Source organism: Anomalospiza imberbis, chromosome 2 (assembly GCF_031753505.1).
Source record: "Anomalospiza imberbis isolate Cuckoo-Finch-1a 21T00152 chromosome 2, ASM3175350v1, whole genome shotgun sequence".
NCBI lineage: Eukaryota > Metazoa > Chordata > Aves > Passeriformes > Viduidae > Anomalospiza > Anomalospiza imberbis.
Window position 1 is genome coordinate 23,539,819 of NC_089682.1, and position 19,800 is coordinate 23,559,618.

A 19,800-nucleotide genomic window follows, 5' to 3' on the forward strand; every position below is an offset into this window, starting at 1 on the left:
AAGTATCTGGTCTGTAATATGAGTGCAGGTGTTGCAGTCACACAGCTGTGATTTACCTTCCTGCCATGGGTTTTAGTGGGACCACTCTCTGTTAGGTCTGTGTGGTCTCAGTGTAAGTGGATATTGGACCTTTTTTATTTGCATGCCTTACAGAGATGTTGGTAGGATTCTCTCCACTAGACCTCTAATAGAAACGTGGTTTGCAAAGTTAATGTACTGAGTATGGGTGGCAGTCAAGCAAGATATTTGGAGTCATTGAGACCTCAAGACTGCAGGGTGCTGAAGTGTGACTTCTGTATATTCTGCTGAAATATGACTGGTATATGTTGTTCATAAAAAAAGGGAGCAGCTGCTGTTGTTTCTGTATAGGATCTTCTGTGTCACGACACAGTCTGGCTAAAGGGATAAGACCTGGGTTTTAGAGTGGGGGGATGAGCGGGTGGTGGCTTACTATTAACACTTCAGCTTTTAGAGGTGTTTAACCAGTAGAGATAGCTTACACTGTCCTGAAAATCAAGTGAGGTTTTTTATAGGCTGATTGACAGAGCAGCTGTCTGCTGTGTGATTTTCTAAGGTTTTTTTTTTTTTTTTTTTACTATAGTACTTGTATAGACATGCTCTTCATAATGATGGAATGCTGCTTTGGATAGGGACTCCATCCAACACTAAAAAATTAAACACAGCAGCATTCAGTCACTTTCCAAAGCTGGAATAGGGGCTCCATACAAGCTTGTTTTTTGGGATGTTTTCTTTTTGAGGCTTGTTTTGGGCAGGGATTATGGTTTGTGTGTGTTTCCTTTAGATGGGAAGGTTGTCACAATGAGTGTATGTTTTTAGCATTTTATCAACTTCTTTCTGTTCTTGGCAATAGTGTTTTGAAGCACTTTTCCTCACCAACTCAAGATTTGACTAGGTATTTACTGTCAAGACTTTTATTACAGGAACAGTCCTAGTTAACTTTATCAAAATTCAAAGAAGATTTAAGAAATCTGGAAATATTTTGAAAGTGAACAAAATCTGATTTCAAGACTCTAAGTTATTGTGAGTAAATTAATGAAAGACATTTGATAGTGATTTCCTGAAGTTAAGTCTCTCTGAAGCCTAAAAGCAATTAAAAAGAATTGGTAGGTGTGTGTATAAGGAAATGGCCTCTAAAAACAAGCAAACAAACCCACACCTTCCTGTTCTACAGTGTCTTATTTCCCTAACTTCATCTCCAGAGGCCCATTAAATTCTTCTGCACAACCTAGGTTTAAGGCAAGGTCCTGTTTAGGTTTAACATAGGAAGGTACAGAAAGGGCAAGGAACAGAGAGAAGCAAGGGTGAGAAGAAAACTTAACAGATTAGTAACACCAAGTTCATTGAGTTAATGTAAACAAGCTAAACAAACTGTCAATACAAAATACTTTATTTATTTTGAGTAAATTGAGTTCTGTTACAATTTAATGCAAAGAAAAATATACTTGTTATTTAACATTATATAAGTTAGGTTGCAATTGTACTGTTACCAGATATGCAGCTAATATTAATTTTGTGTATTAATATGGGATTTGTGGTTTTTATTTTTGCTTTGGTTGTCATATGTGATGTGCTGGTCTGGCATTTTAGTAGGTCAGTGGTTCCTGTCTGCAGTTTCATATTCTCAGACCTGTGTGTTTTCCCTTGAGGTTTTACAACTTCTGTTCTTCAGACTGTCTTGGAAACTTATGTCCATGCCATTGTTATGCTTCAGTTAGCAAAAGGAATGGTTTGCAGCTGTTCTCCCTTTTACAGAGATGATATTTTTTGTAGCTCCTCTTCAGTTGGTGACAAGGCAGCTGTTTGTATTTGTTTTGTGAAGAAAGTCTGAAACTCAAGGGGATTTCTGTTGATTTATTAGGTAGCTCCCCCCCTCCACACAATACTTGTGTTGTTTTGTCTAAAATCTGTGCTGTGTTGAAGACTGACGTTTAAAAAAAAAAACATTAAAATCAAGTTACTTGGTTTGCCCATGAGAAATCTCTGCCATCTTTCAAAGCTCTTGTCATTTCACATTGAGTTCAAATTCACTTTAATTGCCATAAAATTAGTATATAGCCAACTGTGATTTAAATTTTTCACAAGAACTCTAGACATGTAATTTTGGATTTTCAAAGTGGGAAAGCAAAGAGCAATTAAAACAATGCAGTGTAAATATGAAAAAAAATATATGTACTTCTGTTCTTCTTGATTTCACACCTCAGTAATATACAGTAATCTGCTTACTGCAGCTGATAGCTTTGTAATACATAGGTTAAAATGATAATTTTAATTGCTTTTTGCATTTATAGATTCTAATAGGTAATAAATAGAAAATTGGGTTTGTCAACTTGCTGTGGAGAAAGTGAATGGCATTTATGTTGCTTGACTGAAAAAGGAACTTTATATGATAGTCTTGTGTGGGAAAAACTTGTGCATGTTAAATAGCAATCATGTTTTCCTTGTTGTTTAGTGTCAGAGCAGGAATTTTTAATAGCACAAGTGTTATTCCCGAGATTCTTCCACTTTCCAGTTAGTTTTTCATAAAGAAAGTACTCTGACTTTCTGAACACAAACAAAAGATGTCCTTTAGTCTCTCCCTAACCAGATAGTTTAGTTCATGCTTTTCAGTGCTTTGAATTATTATGGGTTTTTTACCATAAGCCTACTGACACCTTTACTTGATTATTATCCTAGAATTTGATTGTTACTATGGCTGAAATTTACAGCATTTCAAAGGGAATGCTAATCCACTTGATCATCAGCTGAATAATGAAGAAATTAATACTTCTGAAAACATAATGGAAATAATGTATAGTACTTGTTAAAGAATAAGCTAGTCTGTTGTCATAAAATTCAAAAAAAAAGAGCATGAAGTGAAGAAATGTTTTCAGCCTTGTTTTTGTGCTATCATTGATTTCCGAAGCCACACGCACTGTATTTGTGTGTGTAAGCACACAGTTAAGTTCTCTGAGAAAATAATTATGAATTGTTAGGGAGAGGTGAAAATATTTTATTTAAACAGTAGTAGTGGTTGGATGTTATCAATATGGTCAACACTCAAAAGATGCAGGTTTTTTAATTCTGTGGGGATTTTGAGGAAGAAGCATAGTAAGAGGGTTGTTTTGGTCATGTTACGGAGGGCAAAGCAGGACTGAGAATACTGAAGGAGATACTCCATTGCCTTAAAAGGTTTCCTGTGGTAACTTTTAAGAGCATGACTGACGCTCAGAATGCTGTTGGCGCTTGAGCTCAGCTGCTTGAACTGGCTGTACTGAGGCACCTCTTGCAGCAATTGGGCATGTACTGTACTAGTAAAGGAAGCACAGCAGAAAACTTTCAATTCTTGTTGTAGCTGTACAACATATAGTCTCTCTGTTAGATCATAACTTCATGAAGAACTTCATAGAAGACATAAATGTAGAATTTTAATTACATGTTATTTACTGTTCATCATGGGGAAGATTATGAAATGAAAACTTTATCTGTCCCACACAGAAAGGCTACTGCCCTTGGAGAGTTGTGAGCAGTCTGACTGTTTCAAAAACCTTATCTAGCAAAACATACACTTGAATTCAAGATGCAGAACAAATAACTGAACTAGATAATGTATTCGTGTGAAGGTCCTTTAACACTTTAGAGAGAAACTGGTAAATAAGGGTGTGCCGGCAGTTACAGGACAAGATGAAAAATGGTAATGCTCTTTTGGAGACTATATCCCTGGGTTTTAGAGACAAAAGCAAAGCATTTTTTACTTTTAACATTGAATTTTTTTCCATAAATTATTTTTACTGCAATTACGTTGCAATTTTATATTTTTCTCTTCTTTTGTAATGTTTAAATTTTAATTCTGCATTCAGTGTGTTGCATACAAAAAATGTTTTCTGTTCAATGGCAGCCTTAAATTATTCTTCAGGATAGTATTTGATTGGTAGTGTCCTAGCAAAAAGAACAGTATAATCAATTATTTCTGAGGGGAATTGCTATAACATAATACTGCTTATAAGATTTTTAGAACTTCTTTTTCTAACATCTGAAAATTTTCTGTATTAAAATAGGTTTCCTCCATTTTTTGATGACAATCCATTTGGTATATATCAGAAGATTCTTGCTGGCAAAATAGATTTCCCGAGGCATTTGGATTTATATGTAAAGTAAGTCCATGACTCCCAACACTATCTTTTCTATTCTAAATACCTCCTGATCACAGTTTCTAAAAATCTTTTTAGAAAACCTGATTTCAGATTGTGATTTTCTGAAACATCATGTTGGAAAATATTTTATATTGCATATACACTTTCAGTCCCAGTAAACATATATATTTGGTAGACTTCAAGGTGGTGATACAGTTGTAAGATAATATCTGACTGTTTTCTGTATATTGAGTTATTAAATGCTTTTCCACCTTGTGCAAACTACATTGGCATGTACTATAAGAAGGTCAAGAGGAGAAATATGAGGAGATAATCTGAGTAAAAATTAGGAGAGCAGGAATAGAACACTAAACTGTTTCTGTCTATAGATACATACCACTTAAATCACTCTCAGCATGATTACTTGAGCAAACTTCAGAAGTTCTAGTGTAAAATCAACTTAAATTTATGATAGCAGGGGCTCAGTTCAATATGGAGTATTACATATACATGTAATGTGGGTTTAATTCTCAGTATGTAGCAACTGTTAAAGGTGTATTGCAGATGAAATAAGGGTTTTTTTGGATTTAAAAATTTCATAACTGAAATAATTTTTAGTAAACATTGAAACCGAGGAAATGCAATTATAAGCATGAAGTTTCTCCTAAGTGAGAATTGAGTGAATGAGTGAGGGAGTGAAGACAGGAAGTTATTCCTATGTTAATCACTCACAATGTTCTGATGGTGACTTCAGAGAGGCACTTGCTTACTGTCACTACTGGGTAAACAGATAGAAGCAAAATTAATCATTTGAGAAAGTTTTTTTGTGGTTTGTTTTTTTTTTTTAAGCCTCCACTGAATCATTGGATCCACTGAATGAAGCATGTCTGCTTCCCCTTAGACTGACTAGTGTATCATATTTTTGTGTCTTTGTAGCAGTTTTCTCTTAGTAACTCCACACAGTTTACAGTTTAGTGTAGTCTAATTGTCTGGTCTTCCTAATCCAATTGGTCTTGGAAAGAAAACTGATTATCTCTTGTAGTATTCTGTGCACTGAACTATAATATTGTGATCAGAAGGTGGAACACCTCAAATTAGGTTATCATCGCTAACAACATGTCCAATACAGTGAAAGCAGTTAGAGAGACTAACGAGGTCACCCCTGAGCCTTCTTTTATCCAGGTTAAACAATCCCAGCTCCCTCAGCCACTCCTTATAGAATTTACCCTCCAGATCCTTCATCAGCTCCATTGACCTTCTCTGGACACACTCCAGCATCTCAATGTCTTTCTTGAAGTTAGTGGCCCAGAACTGGGAACACTAGGTGTGGTCTCACCATAGGTAGAGGGGGTATGATCACTGTTCTGTCCTGCTGGCTGCACTACTTCCATGACTTCACTTGCTTTCTGCAGTGAGTGTTGAGCACCATGTCTTGGATATCAGCCCCTCTTTCTTCTTTTAAACAACAAGATGCAGAACTGGATAGTCCTTGAACATCTCTGCATCATTAACTTAAAGCAAGTGCCAAGATTATTTTGTCTAATGAAGGCAGTCTGTTTCTTACCTTCTAACCCATCTGTTTTCTCTCTCTTCTTCCAATAAGTCAGTATTTCAGCTAGAAAGGAGGCTGTCTTGGGTCCTGTCAGATCCAAACTGTGTCTGAAGTAATAGTGCTATACCATGTTTTAACTCTCTGTTCTGAGGCAGCAAAACTCTTTCCCTTTCTGAACTCTTGAGAGCACTTCTCTCCCTAGGAGTATGTACTACCTGAGCTTATGGGCCATTTTCATTTTTATCTCACCTACCCTCATCACCCTCCTCTACTCTGTACTTTCTGAATTTGTACCACTTCCTTTTTCCCTCCCTCTGCATAACTGTCACTCTCTCTTACTGCTTTTTTAAACTTCTCTTTGCAAAGCCACTTTTGGAGACTTCCAAACAAAATGTCACTGTTATGGCATTTTACTGATTATTGGTCTGCAGAGACCTTCATGTAGAATTTGATTCTCAAAAACATACACCAGCATATCTATTGAATTAATTATTGCATACTTTTAAAATGATTTTTTAGAAACAGTGTAATAAAGAACTACTAAACTATTTATTATTTGTTTCAATTCAATGGATAGTTCACTGGTCCAGTGCAGGAAGTATCATCTTTAGTTGCAACACTATATCAGCAAGTAAGCTCATCCCTTAACTGTTTTATGATGAATTTTTGAAGCAAGCCAAGAATGGTCCATAAAATGTTTTCTGGTTTTATAGGAATAAGAAAGTGTCTTTGCCCATAAACTGTGAATCTCTTTTTGGGTTTCTGGATTTCTTTTCAGTCCTGCTTCTAAGTGTGCTTATAGTCATCCTTGTAGCCTCTTCCATGACTTCTTTGTGAAGTAGAAAGGGATACTTCTGCAAAGGTGACTGTTAAAGGAGTTGATTACATGATTTAATTGAATTGAAATACGGATTGTCTGGAATAATCATGAGAGTTTTAAAAATTGCTTTCTGCATGGAATTTTTTATTCATATATCTGATAATTAATATTTTTCCAGTTGAATTTTAGAATTGTATTCCTGCCAAATGCAACAGCTTTTTAAACAGTCCAGCACATTCAATTCATATGTTCTTTCTGCACAGACTTTTGTTATTTCAAGGATAGGTGACACAATGCTATTTTTGGGAGGCATAGTAGATATTACAGGTAGGGATGAGAGAGGCAGGTGTGTCACTGTTATGTTTGTGTTCTTTTCTATAAATAAAACAGTTGACTTTTTTAACCATTGATATTGTTAAGAATTTGAATTTGAGCTAGCCATACTCTTTAATCTCCTTCATTTCATGCTGTATGTCATCTCTCAGGAATACTTGAGATTATAGAAATAAGGGTGGTTAAATTTTTGTTCTTTCTTGTCTTTGCTACTTCATGCAATTAGTCCAGAATGCCAGTTTTCTAAAATCAAATATCAAAATAATCTTTGAGATAAAATGTAACTGCTTATAGTAATATGAAGCCATATTTTTCTTTCACCTCTTAAGTACTCAAGCTAATTCCATAAATTACGATACTTCTGGTTTATGTCATCATTGTTTGGGGCTTAATATTTGAAGTACTTTGCTATTAAAATGGAAGAGTTTTATGTCTCTAAACTTTTAATCTTTTAAAATGTTAATTTAGCTTTATGTATAACTTTTCAGTAAGCCAGTATCTCAGTGAGGCTTTTTGTTTTTAATTAAACTATAGATGTTTTTATATATATTAAAAAAAATATATATCCAGGGAAACAATGGAAGAGCTAGTCATCTGCTTAAAACTACATATAATTTTATATATATATATAGCTCTTCCATGGTTTCCCTGGATATATATAAAATTATATATAGTTTTAAGCAGATGACTAGCTCTTCCATGGTTTCCCTGGATATTTAGCATAAAGATGAGGGTGCAGCTTTTTCTGCTTTTTTTAATATATATTAGTGTTGAGTTCTGACAAACAGATTGGCGATGCATTTTGATATTTGGAATGTCCAGCAAAATGCAAAAATACAAAGAACAAAATAGTGCCAAATACTTAGTAAGGGGCAGGGTGGAGAGAGAGTCTTTTTCCTTTGTTTTTTGGAAGAGTCTAAAAGAAATCTGCAAGAATTCTGTTAGATTCTTTTTTATTGCATACTCTTAAATGTCCTAAAATATGAGGAAATGGTCAAAGGTAAGCATGTCTATATTCTGTAACACTTGACAGTCAAATATGAATTACTTCTGTTTAACAGAGAACATGTTTTCTCTACTTCAGAGACCTTATTAAGAAGCTGCTTGTGGTTGACAGAACAAGGCGACTAGGAAATATGAAGGTCAGTGTAAAATCTTTAGTGTAACACAGCACAAGATTAAAATAATTCTGTAGGAAAGATATAGACCAGCTCTTCATAGAGGTTTTGTCTTTATAAGCATGAAACAGATACATTTCCCCATACATTACCCCATACATTACTTAGGTTATGCAATCCTAAATGCAAAGTTTTACTTGTGTATTTTTGTGTTTCTGAAAATCATTCCCCTATTTGGATTAATGCTACTCTTCATGATGGTTTTCCTCTCCCTCACCACCACCCTGTTCATTTTTGTGAAAACCTAGATTAAACCAGAAACTTGTTATTAAGTCCTGTAGTGCAGTGTGCCAGCTCATTTGGTTCTTTTGTGGGGGTGTTAATCCCAGAATGACCACTAATCAAACTTGAAGTTTAAAAATTATTTTAAAAGTATAAGGATTATTGTAGTACTGTGATACCTGGTCATTGTCCGTGTGGGGCTGAAAAAGCACAATCAAATAATTCTTCCACCAGGAAGAATTATTTACCCTAATCCAAACAGATTTATGAAGACAGTAGATACTGAAATAAGCTTGTATAATCTTTCTCTTTAGAGACATCTTAAATTTTTATTCCTCTGGGCACAAGGGATGTTAGAGGTTTGCTTTTTGGCCCAAAGCACATTGACTGGTAACCACAGGTGAAGATGGTAATAGGTGCACAATCATCCAGAGTTTTGTTAACATATTAATATAAATGTTTTAACCAGCTGTCCAGTGTTTTCTTTTGGAGCCTTTTTATGGCACAAAGTTAGACTGGTAAGAAAAAAACAGGAAATAATGTTTTTCTTATCCTTCAGAATCCTTTGTAGTCTCTTTTTCAGGAGCATTTCTTAAGCTGAAAATTTTTAAATTTATTTACCAGTGAAAACTTTTATATCTTTGGACAGTTTTGAAGGAAAGCAAGAACAAAAGCAAATCTTGACTTGTTCAAACATGGGCTTTAGTAAATGTGTTTGGCTAGGTTTTGTGTTGTTTTGGGGGATTTTTTTTTGTCCGTGGTTGCTTAGGTTTGTTTTGGGACTTTCCCTACAATTGACTAAAATTCTTTAATCAAAAATAGCTCTAATGAAGAGCAGATTTTGGGGTGGGAGCACTAGATGAGACTTGTGTCTGATCCTTTTCCATTGTTATAATGTTTTAAAAAGATGTAAATACCACAAAACATTTTCTGGTGAAACATTCAGTCAGATCTGCTTTTGAGGGCACTACGTGATACTCTTCTCCTTGATGCCTCATTGGATATGAGCATGGATAGTTCCACTCCACATAAATTACAAAAACCTAAATGTGTGATAATGTTTGGTTTTGTGAAGCTGTATGTGTTATAGTCTTGAGTGCTGTGCTTTGATCTGGCCTGAGATAGAGAACCAGCTGGTTTTCCCCAGTGCTTAATGCCTAGAGAGCAAGTCTGTGCTTGAAACAAGTTTAATCATGAAAAAAAGGACATTTTTGTTTCTTTTATACTTAAATAAAGCAGGCAGCCCAGAGAGAATAATCATTATGAGGCAAATACACCTTTAGCTGTATATCTAAATTGAAAACAAAGATTTTAATATATTTACTTTGACAGCAGTACTGAGAACCTCTTGCTGTCAGCATTAAATGTCTGTAATATTTAAAAAAGCTATTTGCTTCCCAGACATTATTTAAAACACTGTCAACCCTCAGTTATTTTTTTTTATAGTGCAAGAATTAGAAAGTATATCTGAATAAAAGGCATTCTATAAAATTTTGTTGAAAACAGAAGTAAATAGGACTATAATGGTTTTGTGGGTACTTTAAAGCCTGTTCTTGATCTCCGTTGTGTCAGAAGAATGCTAAAAAAAGCCCAAAGAAACCCCAAATCAAAATTACTTGGGTTTTATTGCTGGAACTCAGGACCTACTAGGGAATTAACACTATGTATTTATCCTTTAGAATCTTTTCATGATTAACACCTGAAAAAAAGAAAAAAGGATAGACCTGATACCACAGTCCTTGTTGAAATACATGGTTTGGCATACATGTACCTTAAAATATAGTTACTTTGATTTCTTTCCTTAAAGAATGGAGCAGATGATGTGAAGAGACATCGATGGTTCAGGTCTATAGACTGGGATGCTGTACCTCAAAGGAGACTAAAGGTACATTCTGCAAATACTGTATAGGACATCACAAGGAGAAATCATTGTTCATTTAAGCTGATCTGTTGAAGGTTTGTTGGCTGTTGCATGTGTGTTTGTGTGTGTATAACCACATGTCTATATGCACACTTAGTAATTAAATGCATATTTGCCTTTTTGCAATGTGGAGTTAATTGTATGAACGTCTGTTTGCATTTTTGTCTATATACGAACTGTCTAAAAAAAATCTCTGCTTTAGTTTGCTGAAGGTGATTAGTTAATACAAAATTTAGTTTTCAGGTTCAGGGTTTTGTAAGTGATTACTTGTTGTAAGTGTTTTTTTTATTTGGGGATATGGAGGGGATTGCTAATTTGTGGGTTTTTTTTTTTTTTTTCTTTCCCCTTTTGTTGCTTTTTTTCCTTGTCCTTATGTATGTGGAAGTATTTTACTCTGGGCTTTAAATTTTTGTGCCAAGTTCAATTCAGGTAAATGTTTTAATAAAATGTGAAGCACATGGGAGTAGGAGGAATAGGGAAGGTGAAAGAGAAGGATTTATGAATGTAATTCCAACGTACTTTTTTTTATAGCACTGAATTCTAGTATTGTATGATGGCAGATGTTTGCAAAAGCTATCAACACTACAAAATGCTTTTTAAAGTCCTTTGGAAGTAAAACTGCTTTCTTTCCTTCCTCAGAGTTCTAACTTGTACAGTTCCTTACAGCAGTGGTTTTCTGTAGCAGAGGTTGGGTTACCACATGCAGTCAGTCAAGTAACAATTAAATATTTGTTTTTCTTTTCTTTGCATTAATTTCTTGCACTTGAATTCCAGGTAGATACCTCAAGTTCTTGCAAAATAAAAAGAGACAATATTATAATGTTCTTGATATATTGTAAACAATATCTAATATAAAGCTGTAGATTACTTTTCTCTTTGAGAAAAATAAGTTTGCAGTGTTTTAAATGTGTGGGTTTGTTTTATTTTTAATCCTTACTGCAACCAGTTGATATTCTATGTAAATGCATTGTAATGAAGTCACATTTTTCTAGGTATGTACTATAAATTCTGTTTACTGAAACCTTCAAAGAACACAACCTGGATGATAGCCTGTTTAATAATATATAAACTCTGAAGTTTATGACAACCAAAGCAATAAAAAACATAGTATTAAAAATGATTGTTAGATGTACAATCAAATCGAGTACAATCAGGTCCAAACATCCTTTGTGTGGCATTTTTATTTTAAAAACTTATCAGAAAAGAGTTACCATAGCATTCAGATTATTATGAATACAAAACTTGATTCTTAATCTTTGTGATGGCTACATTAAGTTCTTAGAAGATGAGATGGTGCTCAATTAAACTTTAAGAGTAGGGATGTGGAGTGGATCAGAATTTTACTTGGTTATTTATAGAGGCAGCTATATTCTTCAGAATTTGTTTTCATGATTTCATACTAATGAAGAGATTGAAAATATGGAATAGTGCACATGATGCTCCATTTTCCCTGTAAAAAGTGTGAATTTGTCTATTATATAAATTATGTATTATGTATATATATTATGTATTGATTCATAGTCCTAATAAGGTCTTAAATATCAATATCATATAAACAGTAGCAATGGCTGAAAGGGAGAAAATCATTTCATTAATCATCCTTTCTCTCTTTAGGTTTTTCTTTCTGTATGTCACTTCACAAAACTCTTTTTTCTGCCAAAATGCTTACAGGGAGGAGGGGTACCAGGCACTGCCCACAGTGGAACCAACATTTCTCAGGGGCAGAGCAGATTCTGCACATTTTCCTCAGCATCTGGGCAGTATTACTGTGACTGCCAGACACAAAATTAGGACTCTGCTTTTGGCTGAAGGTTAAAAGTACTAGGTTGGAAGTTAGGGACCCATCTTTCCTGTTGAAAACCTACTGATGACATAATTTTGAAAAGCCCAAAAGCTCAGATAAGATCTCATGAGCTAGTGGAAGCCAGACTTTTATCTTTTCGAGGATATGCAGGATAGCATTTTGCTATACTTCATAGTTCTGTCTGTGGTATGACTTTGAGCCAGTTCATCCTTATGATTAACCATAAGGTTTTCTTATTCTGAAGTGTTCTGTTGGATTCAGCATGATAGTTAAGCTCTCAGTTTCTGAGAATATTATAGAGAGATGAATGTCCCTTGAGAGAGGAAAAAGGGTTTGCCCTTAATACCTGCAGTTAATGAAATATTCCTGAAAAGATCTTTATCTCATAGTCTGTGGCCAGAAGCGCAGAGCATTCTCAATGTTAGATTTCAGACAAGTTAAAACTACAGGTACTGTGAAGCTGATGAGCAATACTAGAAATAGAAAAGATCCTCTGTGAAACTAAACAGGAAACTGATACTACTCTTGGCACCCTCAAGTTTCATAAAAACAATCCATTTGAATTAAGATGCTTTTAAAGTTCTCCTTGTGGAATGAGTTAGGGTAAAGCAGTTTCTTTACCTGCTTCAATGTATTGCTAGGTTAGGAAGAAACACAGCTGGTAGACAGAAGTTAGTAATTTCAACCTCTTTAGAAGCAATCTTTTTGAAAGCAGTGAAGAAGAGGCTTTTTTCCCTTCAATATGGTAGCAGTTTCCCATGCTGCTGTGAACATTCTTAGTTGAAAAGAAGCTAGTGCTCAATAAAATAGGTATCTGTATTAAGTGTATTAATTATCTAAGTGTCTTTTAACCACATTATTTAAGTGTAAAATTGACAAAAAGTGCAGATGTGTATGTGTTGCTGCAAGCTTCTCTCTCTCATGCCTTTCATTATTAGGGAAAAGGTGAACTGTAAATCTGTACTCCATTTATTTAATAGATCTTTTACAGAATAGTATGATGGAGAGAAGCTCATTGAGGAAACTACTAACATTTTTGTTAACTACTAGCATTTTTGTTGTGCTTCTTCTGACTAGCCTCCCATAGTGCCCAAAGTATCCAATGATGGAGATACTTCCAATTTTGAAGCATATCCTGAAGATGACTGGAACAAGACACCTCCAGTACCTCCTAAAGATCTAGAAATTTTCAAGAATTTCTGAGTATAACATCTACACTGGACAAGGTATGTCCAAATGTCAAGAGTGCCCTTGAAAGAAACCATATACAGAAATTACATTTTCTGATTCATAATGGCTTGAAGTGACAAAAATCACTTACCTCACAGGATTTGGTTTTCTACATTCATGAAGGTTTATTTGCATACAAATATTTAAGTCCTTCTGTCCATAAATTTTTAAAAATAGTGTGTAAAAAGAAATACCTAGATTGATTTCACAGATAAGGAAATGCGATAGTTCTTAACTGAAAGGTTTTACTACTAAGAATGCGGACTCTAGAGAAATAAGATTGTCAGATCAATTCTTTACCCTGGGCATTATCTCTTAAAAATGTGGTAAGTTGATATTTGTTACTGAGTTCAAATAGTCCACCTTGAGTTTTGTGTTCTCTTTATTTTGTCTTAGAAACTGGAAGGAAATTGAAGTGCTAAGAGCAAGTCTGAAGAATGCTGGAGTTCAGATATAAAGGAAGATTGTCTTTTTGGTTAAGAATGATACTGCATTCAGATACGTGTATTAGTAAATGTCAAAAAAGATGGAGGCAGGCAGGAATAATATTTTGCTGTAAACATTTGACTTTAGTTTATTAAATTGTAATACTGATAGTCTGCTCTGAAGTAGGCTAACTAAAATGATATTTTTAGGATTATTTTTTTTAACTTATGGTTGAATTAAGTTTCCTGCTATTCCCAGATCCTGTTTGCATAGTTAACTCATAGACTTAATTTTATAAGTTTATACTAAAGTTGTGTAATTAAAAGCACAAATTAGTATATGTGTATATAATGGATACAGTACAACTAAAGCACAGTAATTGTGCAAAGATGTAAATTTTTGTACTTTGCAGAGTCTATGATTTTTATTTTTCAAATAATGTTTTTCAGAAGTTCTTTAGGAATAAAAGTCTTAAAAAAGGATAAATGAGTTTTTCATCATCTTATATGCATTTTATAATTCTTTGTAAAAAAACAAAAATAATTACGTTTTAAAAAAGATTTGTACCTAAAATTTCCAATGCCTCACACTTACAACCATAGTACTTGAAAGCAGAAAGACCAGGGCATGTTTTATTGTTGCTGAAGATGTATCTTAATGGCTAATTTATGAAATTCTGTTACAATTATGTCTCTTTGCAAACCAGAATTTTGAGTGATTATACTCTGTCTGAAATGAGATTCCTCACATGAGTTCTCACTAAAGATGCAAGTCAGTCCATCCTGATGAAAGGGCTTTAACTGGCTCTTACAGGAGTTGTTCCCTCACAAGCTTGTCTTCTCCAAATGTAAACCATGAGCCATAACAGACCTTTTTCATTAGTGAAATAGTTGTTGCTGAATGCTGAACACTTCAGAATATCAGAGGGAAGACTGAATATATAGTACAGCCTTATTTTTCTGCTCCTCCTTTTTTGAAAATGTCCTAGTCCCTGCTGCCAGCAATGTCATATGTACAGAGTTCAAACTTTGGATGCACAGAGTCTCTTTTTTCATCCTATGTTAACACCTTTCTAGCAGCTGGAGCACACTGTTTCGGAAGTATTTGCAATATTGCTTCATTTTAAGTAGCACTAAATATCAGTATGTGCATACGTATGTATCTCTAATAGGAATGCAAAGAAACATGAAGGTAGTTGAATACTAGGCAGAATCTCTTTCTTTTTTTTAGGTTTTTTTTTCATGTTACATATTGTGATACATGTGTTGGTATAAAGGAGTTGATTTTGAAGTGCTTCAATTAAAAAAACAATTACATTTTTTAGGATGTTATTGGTTTAGGTGACTTCTAGTGAAATTACCATATTTAGGCCATTTTTTTTTCACAGAACACATCACCTCTCTGGAGTTCTACCACTATGACTTATGGCTCTACATAATACTGTTTAATTAGATCATACAGACAGTTTTTCCCAAAAACTACTCTCCACATTTTTGATATGAAAGCAGTGAGAAATGTAGGCTGAAGATTAGTTTTTCTAAACTAAATCCTGAATGCCTACAAAGTAGGCATTCTAGTAATTGTTACTGAAATTACCATATTTATGATTTTATTGCAAATCTGTTACTGGAGTCTCTTTGTGGAAAAGTGATCTCAGTTTTTTTGTTTAAATAGTACGGAAGTGCTATTGAGAACCTGTAACTTCTAGGATATTAGATTATTTCTTCATAAAGCAAGTCCTCCTAAAAGAGTGTGCATTTTTGACAAGAGTTATACAACGTATAACAAAATCAGGATATTTCAAAATTATAATTCTGGAATGTCACAAACCTATCTTGATGTTATGCAAGTTGATGGCCCCAGCTGCCATTCAGTAAATATAGTGTAGGAATGTATCATGAAATACAGGACAATCCATAGGAAACTGTAGTTTTAACCTAGTGTAAGTACCTTGGAAAAATGAATCTAGCCCACTATATTTGTATCTGTGGAATTAGTTATTCTGAATCAACTGGAAAAACTGAAACACATAAAACACAGGTTACTTCGTGTAAGGGGGAGCAAACAATTGGGGAGTTTTCTTAATGTGCAAATATATGGTATTTTATGGACTCTGAATACTATATGCATCAATTTCTTATTTGAAAATCTTCATACTGCAGCAAGAAAGTGTGCTAAATATAGGATTTTTCTTCAAATTTCAAAGCTGCTCTGTGTTTAAGTCTTCAGATCTGAGGAAATTGAGTTGAAATTGAGTCATTTGCCACAGTGGTGGTTAGAAGTTTTGAACACTTGAACAACAGGTGATAGTGAATTTTCTTTTTATGACTTTTTTCTGTTGCTGGCAGTGGATGCACTGACACTCATTATTATGGAGACTTAAGGAAGTGAATGCATGTTATTAATAATGATAATCCGTTGACTTTTCATTGATTCCGAACCATGTGTACATAACACCTAACTACTGACCTCGTCAGCATGCTTTCTAGTACAAAACTGCTTTCAATTTTTTAAAATTATAATACTCAAGTAAAAAGTAAAACCAAAACATTTTTGAAGCATTATTTCAAGCGATGAGTTATTTTTTCTACAGTTCTGGACTTACTGAGGTGTTATTACCTGGCTGTTTTATTTGTTTGCACAAGTGAGTCTGCTTTAAGTCTTCACTGGGACTTTATGGCCCACTAAGGTAGTTCTGAGTGCTCGTGCAGGTAAACACTGCACTAGGAATTCTGGATTTATGGATTACTTTTAAGAAGACTAGAAGATTTTTTTTAGTTCCTATTCAAGTAGGGTGTTCTCTGAAGTTCATTTTATTTTGATTATTTCTGTTAATGTCTACTTTTGCATATAGACTGCATAAGGACTGTTGTCTTGCAAGAGAGCCCATAGGATTTTGACATTCTACATCCATGAACAAGAATGTTAAACATTAAAAAAAAACAGCCTTTATTTTTGAGTTTTATATCTGTATTTTTGATTGCCCAATCTGAGGTTTTAAGTGATAAACATGAATTGTAAACTCAATATTCTTGTAACCAAATGATATAAATGCTTCATGATTTCAATGAAGAACATGCTGTAGATTTTCCTGTAAATGAGCTTGATCAATGAATATGTGTGCTACTGAGCTTTAACTAATGTGATCTTCCACTGTAGAAAGTCATTGTTATGGATCATATATAGGTACTAAACTATGTTTAAATGGATAAACAGGGATTTTACAGTTTTGAAAGCAATGAAGACATGGCTGTTCCTCAGCCCATCTGCTTGCCATTCAGAAGAGTTGTGATGCAGTGCTTCCTATGCTATAGAGTTATTTTTCAGCTTTCAATGACTGTAGCATGATTCCTTTTTGTACTGTACTGTGTACAGACTTCCCATGTTTTGCACTTTTCTATGGCAAACCTTGCCTGCTTTATTAGTACTCTGTTGTGTAGTAAATAGTGATAGTGGTAGCAGACATATGTGTGCTGCATAATCAGTTTGGACTGCTCGACTTGCGAGGTTCACTTGGGCTAATTTGTGTTGCTGGTTGCTTGTTGTAGCTCACGTGTAAGTACTGTTCAAGTTACAAAGTCAGCCCTCATTGCACAATGAAAAATCACTGTGATCTGTACATAAACCCTAGTAAAACTTTATTGCTGTTTAATTTAATGTAATATCTGTCAAATCTGGATTCATTTAATAAACCTTTATAACTTTTCAAATGTTTAAACCTAGTTTGCTTCCATTTATGCTGGAAGGAGTTTGGGGTTCTTCATCGAAGAAAATGGTGAAGGGGAGATGAGAGGAGCAGAAAAACAACTGTTTCTTCTTTTCACATTTTAAGCCTTTTCTGAAAAAGACACAAGTGTTGGAACAGATTTCAGATGGTATCGAAGCACGAAAAAGTACACTTTCAAAACCATTTCAGGTAGTGCACCTGGTAGTAACACCAAAAGTGTTAATTTGAGCTTCTCATTAAACTTTGATTATATGACCATAATTGCTTTGGTATTTTTACAACTTAATGACCTGAACACTGTCCAGAACAGTCAGGTCAATCAGTTTCTTTAAGCATTGAACAAAATTCTTACAATGTCTACGTCACTTACTCTTTATTTCATCTTCCATCAAAACTTGACAAGTTTGTTTCTAACAAAATTTGTTTAGCTCTTTAAATTCCATCTCTTGGGTCAAATGTATTTTATTTCTTATCACGTAGACATCATAATCTGGTGATAATTACATAATCATAGAACCTACTGGATACAGTTTGGACTACTTAAGGGGTCACTTGTTAAAGATGAAATTGGTTTTTTTTTCTGCCTGGCTTCATTCTAAATTCTGTGCATTGATGTTTTTCTCTTGTAAACCACTATGTCATGTGCTTCAAGAAATTGGTAATGGAAAGTGAAGGAACACTACAATGAGCCCTAGCAAGCTTTTAGTCATGTCTTTGACACGAATCAAAAGAACTTTTCAATTAAAACACAGGAAATTTTTGAATGGCAACAAGAAAGAATTTTGTTTGGTATCTTGTTCATACCCCAGCCATGTAGCGGAGTTTTTGTTCATTTTCCTGAGTGCTCCATCTTTTTTGAATGCACATGTAACTCTTTCTCTTTGCCAATAGAAGCCATTTAAAGTGCACTTTTTTTACTCATTCAGGGAAGGTAGGTTTTGTTCACTACCTCCAAATCTCTCACTTCATGCTTCATTAGGCCTTTTTAGGGCAAAACACTCCTAAAACCACATTTGACAATAGCCCACTGTTCTGTGTCCCTCTGTTAACTCTAAAGGTATGATACTCTAAGGAGTGGTAGAAAGCAGCTGGCATTGTTACATCTAGAACCTGCCCAGTACTTTGTGAATTCTTATATAATTCACAAATCAAGCCCTTTCACATGCAAAGTCGTAGCTGCTTCAATCTCAGCTGCAGAATTCAGGCAGCTTTTCACAGGGAAAGTAAAAGGCTCTTCTGCTGCTCTCAGTAGAAGACAACTCCATTCTGTCTTTCATGCCCTCTTTCCATCCTACCCTTCATAAATCACCACATGTGAATGTATGTCAAGCTTTGTATTTATCCTTGAAACCAGAAATACTATAAAATTTTAGCAAGATGAATTGTACAATTTTCTATGCATCGAAATACTTTTCCAGTTTTGTGCAGTCATATTTCAAACTAGTATTCTGTGAAAAGTGTAGCAGTCAGTTGGGGCTATTATACCAACTTCAACTTAAGGTAGGTTTATCTTCTTCACTGCACTTGTTTCAATGCCAATAAGTTGCTGGGGCAGTTGAGAGTCTTAACGTCTCTTACTGCATCTGTAGTTCAGGCCACTGAATTCTCTGGCTACTGAGGCACATCCCAAAACTGATATGCAGACTTAAACACCAAAAATGCAGGCTTGTCTTACTTCTAGTATGTGGAACTCAAGTGCGATGCAGGTGGTGTCTCTACTGCCTTTTACAAAATCAGACTACAGATAGATACCTTGAAAAGTGTAGTCGGTGTCAGATTAAACAACTAACCAACTTCAGATTTTTTTTAGTTGTTTGTTGGAGGTTTTTTGTTTGTTTTATTTCTTCTCTCCAGTATATTGTCCCTATTCTAGACTATTCTAATAAAGCAGGCAAATTAATAGGAGAAAAATATTTGGGGGGGGAACAAAAGGCTTGATTTGGACTTTAAGAAAAAACTTGGTATGCCTGACCATACTTGCAAATGTAATCTATCACTAAGTGTTGTAGTTCTGTCACTAAATGTTGTAGAAAATATGGTGCCTGCTTAGGTTTATGTTGGCTTTTAAGCTAAAATTCCTGTTTTTCTCAATATAGTATCCAAAATATAGTTTTGGGAGTCAGAGTTAATTTCAATTTAAGTCAGTAATCAGTCTAGTTTAGAGAATCCTTGATACTAAAATCCCTTGATTGGAGGACAGTGCTTTAAAGTCATAATGCTCTGAATTTTCTGCCCAGGTGTAAGCTGTGCAGAGGAGGTAGTGTGCTTTCAGTGCCAATACTACTGCAATTCACATGAAGGAAACAAAAGCTTGCTCGAGCCTGCAGAGGTCCTTTTCGACTTGAAGGACCAAGTCAATCTTTTTCTTTGAGCAGCTTTGTGAGAGTATAACTGAGCAGCTTAGCAAATATCAAGACTGATGTATAGAAAAACTCCGAGCTTTACAAAGGCAGCTCT

The 19,800-nt window shown here is 34.6% G+C and overlaps 1 protein-coding gene across 2 annotated transcripts in view; it reads left to right on the forward strand.

The window, feature by feature from the left end:
* Positions 1 to 17,334, forward strand: part of PRKX (protein kinase cAMP-dependent X-linked catalytic subunit) — a 54,861-nt gene extending 37,527 nt beyond the window's left edge. Inside the window, exons 5-10 of one of the 2 annotated variants that reach the window (XM_068180120.1) lie at positions 4,056 to 4,151; positions 7,920 to 7,977; positions 10,043 to 10,120; positions 13,038 to 13,186; positions 13,587 to 15,123; positions 15,182 to 17,334. In XM_068180120.1, coding sequence (XP_068036221.1) covers positions 4,056 to 4,151; positions 7,920 to 7,977; positions 10,043 to 10,120; positions 13,038 to 13,163 — 358 coding nt within the window. In that variant the 3' untranslated portion in view covers positions 13,164 to 13,186; positions 13,587 to 15,123; positions 15,182 to 17,334. The remainder of the gene's footprint in view (positions 1 to 4,055; positions 4,152 to 7,919; positions 7,978 to 10,042; positions 10,121 to 13,037; positions 13,187 to 13,586; positions 15,124 to 15,181) is intronic. The other variant, XM_068180119.1, reaches the window with a different exon arrangement.
* The last annotated feature ends 2,466 nt before the right edge of the window (positions 17,335 to 19,800 follow it).